Here is a 7,654-nt window from a genome sequence, read left to right as displayed (position 1 = left end):
TCACCGAGACCACAAAGTGTTTCAAAACCACAGAGTCAGAGGTCATGGTCATTTTTACTGCATGAAACCACCACTTGAGGGCGCTGCTGTTCACACACCAGTGATGGGAATTCAGTCTCTCTTCAGTGCTGGCCACTGAACTATCCAGACCCACTGCACTAGCGTAAAAATTTCCCCATCCATCTACCTCTGCTAACAAGCTAGCATTGTGTCAGAAATCTTATACTTATGTACTGCTCTAGATTGTTATTGATCACTAACGCTAACCAGGTTTCCTGTTACAGTTAGGGTTTGAACATCTCATGCAGCCTTCAAACCTACTGAAAGCTCGGTTTTGTGTACCAGCCTTCTGGATTTTCTAGATTAATAAGCGCTTTTGAATGCTTATTATTCAGAGTTTATTATTTGAGATGCAGCTCATGACACGACAGAAAGCACAATCATGACATCATATGTACTGTTTGAATTCATGGGTTTACTGTGCCAGGAAATCGTTCATGTGCCAAGCCAGCACTTCTGTTTGGTTCATTTTCTGTCCAATAAAACCATCAAATGCCTTTAACTGTAAAGCTAGCTTCTTATTCTTCTTTGTAGAGAGACAATAAATGTCTGTTTGTAATACTATGCAACCAATACAATTAATTTTATTTTTAATTTTATTGGGGGTTTTAACAACAACATTAAAATTACATTTTAATAAATTTTAACATTTTTTTAAATAAATTTTAATAATTTTAATAGATTTTCTACAACCCACTGACCACTACATGTTTTTTTTTGTGTGTGTGTGTGATTCCTTCCATAAATGTTAAATAAATGATACGTTACAGAAAATTTCACTATATCTAACCTTTGTGTTTTAGGATTCACACACAAGATGGTGACATAATACAGTGATTATTTATTGACTTTAATTCTTCTATTATTTCTTTGCAAGACATAACCATCTATTACTGAACTGATTGATTGATTGATTAAAGCCACTTGTGAGAGAGAGAGAGGAAAAAAGGAAAGAAGAATTTTTTAAAGTATTAAAAACAATTTAAATAAAAAAGTTGAAAATACTAGCAAAAAGAGAGAAAATGGAAAAATATTATGCTCACATGTGGCCATCAACACATCAAACACAAATTTTGCAGCAAAACAGGAACCCATACATGGAAGAAAAAAATGTTGAAAGATTTGAAGAGAAACATTTTATTGTATTTGAATGCATCTAACATTGTTTTCTTTTAAAATATGAAAATCTGATTAAAAAACAGAAACATAGACATAATGTGCAATTTAAAATGTCTACAACTTAATTCAGTTAAATAATGCCAGACTAATTTAAACAAAAGCTTGTTTAAATATGATTTACAGTAAAAAGCTTTATTCTATCTGTCCAAATAAATTAAACATGCAAAAAAAAATCTTAGCAAAGGAGAGAGGATTTAAACACTCAGTTGACTTATTAAATCAGACGCTGGTCAATTTTTTCATGATGTTCTTCACCCACTCGACGTTGGGGTCTGCACACACCTGACGGCCGTCCTTTAGGGTAAAGCTGCAGAGGAGAGAGAAGATTTACATCAGTGTATAACTGCAATAAAGACAGAAAATCAAACCCTCTCACACGTCCCAAACCTCCACAATTATTTAAAGTTATATTCTATTAAATTTATATTATGTAATACATAAACATAGAGCAATGATGGACATGGAAATACAAACCTTTTTTTCAATATTAATTGAAAATAATTAGAAATAAATGAGTTGGTGAAAGCTTACATGACTCCAGGTTTTGTGCACTGACGCTCTGTTTCTTGATACGCTTTAATGAATCTTACATGGATTTGACTTGTCTGGTATTTGAAACAGCATTTATTTGGTCCCTTTACATTTCCATCTGCGTGAAAACATTTAAGTATTTAGTTCTGTGATTAAATCCTCAAAAAACAACATTAAATGGTTTTATATCTACTATAAGATTTTGCTTGGAGTATGTCTTAAATTGTACAACAGTGCTGCTGAATTCTAGATGCTGATTGGTCAGAAGGTGTTGATTATTTTTCTATAACAGCAGCTCTGACAGTAGTGCAGGTTTATATTAATGCACTCACTCTGATACGTAATTGTTTCTATAGTAACAGCTCATTCACAGGGACATGTACAGTGGACACTCCATTGATAATAAACAGATTAAAGATGTGTGTAACTGTTGATATGGTGAAGTTTTCTGTAAGGAGATGTTTATTTAACATTTATGGAAGGAGTCTCCAGTGTCAGCAGTAAAGCTGTAACTTTAAGTTTTCTGACATCTTCAGGACAGAGAAGTTTACGCTTTGTGCTTTCTCGGTAACACGACAAGCTGCTTTTTGTCTTATTAATTTCAAGAGAGAGAAAAAAGAAAGGCTGGTGAGGGAACATAATTGTTTGGTAATTCTTGGCAAATTGCTGTAGTATAAGAGGAATAAAGCAGTTGGGGATGTGCTATTACAGGAAAATCAACTGCTTCATCACACCACCCCCAGACATTGATTATTTTACTATAACCACACAACACACACAATGATGTTGAAATGTTGAAAAGATGTGACATGTATATTTTAATGTCGTCGAATGTAAACCAACACCGTTTTCTTTTGAATTTGTGATTAAAAAAAAAAAAACAGAAACAAAGCCATAATGCATAATTAAAAAGATAAAATTAACTAATTAACTCATGCTCACAGCTGTAGTTTAAGTCAAATAATGGTAGATTAGTTTATGTTTAAATATGATTCATAATAAAAAGCCTCCTGTCCAAATACAGCAAACTATATAGTAACAGTACATTTTTTAAAAGAAAATTTCTTATTAATGGAGAGAGGATTAAACCATTTGGTTGAGGTTGAGTTGAGCTTCCGATCGGGCGCTGGTCAAGTTTTTTCATTTTGTTCTTCACCCATTCATCACGGGGGTCTGCACACACAGAATCACTGTCCTGTAGGGTAAAACTGCAGAGCAGAGAAGATTAACATCAGTATAAAACTGCAGAGGAGAGAAGATTAACATCAGTATAAAACTGCAGAGGAGAGAAGATTAACATCAGTATAAAACTGCAGAGGAGAGAAGATTAACATCAGTATAAAACTGCAGAGGAGAGAAGATTAACATCAGTATAAAACTGCAGAGGAGAGAAGATTAACATCAGTATAAAACTGCAGAGGAGAGAAGATTAACATCAGTATAAAACTGCAAATAAAACAGAAAATATAACACTCTTATGTAGTAATTTACAGTTACATTATAATACATTTATCTGTTATATAACCATGAGGCAATGCTGGACAGGAAAAGACAATATTTTTCTTAATACTGTTAAAGTGAAATGGGGCGTGGAAAACGTACATGACTCCAGGGTTTGGACATTCAGTCGCAGTTTCTTTATACACCGTAATGAGTGTTACATGGCTTTCATTCTTCTCGAATTTAAAACAGCACATATCTGGAGTATTTGGATCTGTGTGAAAACATTTAAGCATTTATTTATTTATTAATCATCACTTAGTACTCACTTAAATGCTCTCTAAGTAATAAAAAAACCTTGCTTTTATGTTAAGTATAAATACCACAGCGCTGTTGAATTCTAGATTCTGATTGGTCAGAATGTTTTGCTCTAATTTAGGATAGATTAGGATTGACTAAATTGGATGGATGGATGGATGGATGGATGAAGGGAGATGGAGTGATAGAGAGTGGAGGGTTGATGAAGAACAGAATGAGTTCTGCAAATATTAACGCAAATATCCACAGCAGCATTGCTGAACAGCAGTATAGCAGCATGTGGTTAAACAAAACATCTTTTTCTCCAAATATTAAAAAAGTAACAGTGACAGTTTAATTACCCACTTCCTCTTTTTTTTCCTTACTTTTTTTGTAATCCTGTTGAGCTGGATGAGTTGTAGCTAAAAGAGAAAAAAGCTCCAAGTAAGAACATGTGAAACTCCACCCAGACTGTGAAGTGGTAACACTGTACAGCCAAATGGGTTTAATATACAGCCCATAATATACAACTCTAATATACAGAACTGACAATGTTTTATGCATTTTGTGTAGGAAATGTGCATTTTTTTGCATCAGAGATAAAATAAAACTAGCAGATGAGACAATCGACATATGAATCTGGAATGACAGATTGTGTAGCTGTCTTGAACTTTCCGATATTAACTGACCCTCTGGGAGCCCCGGCCCCCTTTAAATCTACGACTTAATGCATTATTCGTTTGTGGTGTTAGCAGGTCTGGATCTGCAATAATATAGAGCTTAACTCTGTGTGTGTATATAATTTTTCATTACAGCAATATAAATTAATAATTTTTAATAATAATATAAATAATAATATTATAAATAATTAATAAATTAAGCAGCATTACATTATAGTGTGCATATGATTTTCATTCCATAATGAGTGACAATAAAGAATGTACACTGAACATTTATAATTTGTTATTAATTAAATTAAGTTTTCAGACCCCTAAGCTAATGCAACAAACCTCTGATAGGAAGGCAAGATAATAATAATAATAATAATAATAATAATAATAATAATAATAATAATAATAATAATAATAATAATAATCCATGCAGGTAGTGAAATAAACACCAACTGTTCTTTATTCATGAATAACGGTAGAAATAATTGTTATAAATGATAACTTCATCAATATCTGTGGTAAATATTGCATCCATGTTAAAAAAATTATGATAAATCATCATAATTTATAAAATTGTATAAATAATTATAAAATCATACAATAATTTAATACATTATAAAATGTAAAAAATGTATTTTTGTGTTCAGAGATCAGATGGAGCAGTGTATTGGTATAAACTATAAAATGGATAGAGAGTCGGACTTGCAACCCGAAGGTGAACCTGAATGTTGTGGGTTCGAGTCTCGGGTCCGGCAGGGATTGTAGGTGGGGGGAGTGAATGACCAGTGCTCTCTTCCACCCTCAATACCACGACTGAGGTGAGACCCTTGAGCAAGGCACCGAACCCCCAACTGCTCCCCGGGCGCCGCAGCGAAAAAGGCTGCCCACTGCTCCGGGTGTGTGTTCACTACTGTGTGTGTGCACTTGGATGGGTTAAATGCAGAGCACAAATTCCTAGTATGGGTCACCATACTTGGCCACAAGTCACTTCACTTCACTTCAATCTCCCAAAGACTCAAAATTCAACTTTACTCACCGGGAGTCAAGATTCTCTGCACTGTCAAGTCGCTGCTTCATGCTCGTGAATAATTTAATTCACAGCTCAATTCACACCTCGTGCTCTCTGTTTATAAGCAGTTTCACTAACACTGTTCTGCAGATAGGGCGCTCTTGAATAACGATACTGTTTAAACACCACAGGTGTGGATATAGGAAGAGGAATTATCGCTAAATGTTTTAAAATGAATAGTCATTATTTTTAGGGGTTTTTTTTGTGCAGCTTTTCTTTATTTTGCTTGGGATTGAGGGAGCGATTGACCCAATGTCCCCGCACTGACGGCGTCTGTGTGAATTGAACCTGCCCAAACTTCTGTTTTAAGCAGTAAGCTGTGTTAAGAAGTTTATTATATTTACATATAACATACCTGAAATTCCATGTGATGTTACTGTGTGTAGTTGTTCTTCTGTGTAATCCTGTGGAACTGGACTCTTCGTAGCTAAATAAGAGAAGTGTGTAGAGTTTTTTCTACCTTGCACTGTTGAGGAATCCATGTGTTCAGGTGTATCCATGTTTAAACAAAAATGAGTCACGAATTCATCTGTGATTAAAAAGAAGAAAACTGGTAATAAATTCAGGTTATGTGGTTTACTAGGAAAATAGGGAAGTGGTTTGTGTTTAACTTACCGTTGCCTGCTGTGTGGGAATGAAAGTAGGTGATCACCAGTAGAACCAGCAGAACAGAATGAGTATTGGAGAACATAGCTGATGATTGTGGTGGAAAATCACTGAGTAAAAAAATAGGAGGGCTGTTGAGCATATTAATCATGAGCAGTGCTGAAACAGTTAAAAAAAAGTTTCACAGGAAACCCATATGTGGCTTTTACCCAAAACCAAGCATGCACAGCTCTCAGGCACTGGTGCAGAGTATAAGTTATAGAAGAAAAGGCTGTGCACCATCATAGGGACAGCAAAGAATTTCCATACACATACTAACCCTAACCATAGCTATTAGCTAGCAGAAAAGCTTAAAGATCTGTGGCAGTAAAAGTGCAGCCTAATGCAGCATAGCTGTAGTACAGTGTAGTAGTACATGGTGGTTGAAAACTTTTATTCATGCCATCTTTTTAGGTTCACTCATGTCACACTGTGTTGTGTTTTCTTCACTGGTTTTCTGAAGCCACCTCTATTTGATTTAAAAATCATGCAGCTTGTCTATAAAACCAAGAATCTATCACACATCCCCCATTCCCACCTCATGGTACTACACTGGTTCTGGATGGAGCTATAAGCCCATCTAAAATGCACAGTGAGCTACAGATGGGTGACAAATTAAAGGAAAAAAAACGCAGCTATTATGCTGTATGCATTTACTTTTGCTCATATAACATGGCTCCGCTTAGAGGCAAGTATCACTGCAAATCAGTATGAAGTTCTTCTGACTGATCACCTTTATCCTATGATGGGCATGATCACTTTCAGAATGACTCCACCCCCAAATGCAGGGCATGAGGGCTGTAATCTGATACTTTTTTTATTTATTTGTTTGTTTATTGAAATGACTTTTTTAAGTTATAAAAATTTGCTGTCCAAGATGTGACATGAACATTTTAATATCATTGAATGCAACCAAAAATATTTTTCTTTTAAAATGTGAAAACAGAAACAAAGCCATAATATGAAATTTGAAATGTTTTTAATAGGTATAAAAAATTTAATAAATTCATGCCCACAAACTATAGTTCAATTCAGTCAAAAAATGCTAGATTTAATATAATTTTTAAGAAAAAGTCCAAATACAGGACACTGTACATAAGAGTACATTTTCTAAAGGAAATATTCATTTCTTCTTGTTTCCTGAATATTTATTCAAATCAAACAAGGGGTTGAAAACTTACATGACTGCAGCTTTTGTACACTCAGGACTTGTTACTTCATATTCTGCAATGAATTTCCAGGGATTGGATTCTTCTGGTATCTGAAACAGCAGTGATTTGCTATATTTGGAAAACAGTTATGCATTCATTTATCAGTCGTGGCTTAGTAATCTGATTAAATTCTCTCTAATTAATTAAAAAACACTAGATGCTTTTTCTTATATCTGGTATATTTTAAATACCACAGCACTATGGAATTCTGGATTGTGATTGGTCAGAAGGTGTTGGTTAATTTTCCATAACAGCTCTAACAATAGTGTAGCTGCAAATCTGGTGAGGGAACATCTGTCTATACCTGCTATAACATGATCAACAAAGTTAAATATAGTTTAAAAGTAGGATGTGTTGTTCTTTAATAAATGAAAAAATTGTGAACATTGGCACATTGCTGTAGTATATGAGGAATAATACACCTGGGGACACACTTTGGGGTTGTAAACAGTAACTCCATTTCATCACACCATCCAATTACTCAGTATTTTACTGCAACAGCACATCACACAAACACACACACACATACACACTGTGGATTTTTTATGCTT

The 7,654-nt window shown here is 34.4% G+C and overlaps 1 protein-coding gene across 1 annotated transcript; it reads right to left on the bottom strand.

Annotated features, from left to right (window-relative positions):
* Positions 1 to 1,111: 1,111 nt before the first annotated feature.
* LOC113524000 (uncharacterized) lies at positions 1,112 to 7,145 on the bottom strand. Its single transcript, XM_026910115.3, has 8 exons — positions 7,074 to 7,145; positions 5,863 to 5,963; positions 5,603 to 5,776; positions 3,894 to 3,929; positions 3,373 to 3,484; positions 2,860 to 2,978; positions 1,771 to 1,888; positions 1,112 to 1,546 (listed from the first exon to the last, which is right to left on the bottom strand). Exons 2-8 carry the CDS (start codon positions 5,936 to 5,938, stop codon positions 1,459 to 1,461), a joined length of 723 nt encoding a protein of 240 aa, XP_026765916.3. The 5' UTR covers positions 5,939 to 5,963; positions 7,074 to 7,145; the 3' UTR covers positions 1,112 to 1,458.
* Positions 7,146 to 7,654: the final 509 nt, after the last annotated feature.

Source organism: Pangasianodon hypophthalmus, chromosome 4 (assembly GCF_027358585.1).
Source record: "Pangasianodon hypophthalmus isolate fPanHyp1 chromosome 4, fPanHyp1.pri, whole genome shotgun sequence".
In the NCBI taxonomy this organism is placed as follows: domain Eukaryota; kingdom Metazoa; phylum Chordata; class Actinopteri; order Siluriformes; family Pangasiidae; genus Pangasianodon; species Pangasianodon hypophthalmus.
The sequence above is the reverse complement of the archived record's forward strand: the minus strand, read 5'-3'. Positions and strand labels throughout refer to the sequence as shown.

Coding starts and splice junctions, on each gene's coding strand:
- LOC113524000 (XM_026910115.3), bottom strand. CDS start 5,938: ATGTTCTCCAATACTCATTCTGTTCTGCTGGTTCTACTGGTGATCACC. Junction 5,777..5,862: donor TTCCCACACAGCAGGCAACG/GTAAGTTAAACA, acceptor TTTTAATCACAG/ATGAATTCGTGACTCATTTT. Junction 1,889..2,859: donor AACTCAACCTCAACCAAATG/GTTTAATCCTCT, acceptor GTTTTCACGCAG/ATGGAAATGTAAAGGGACCA.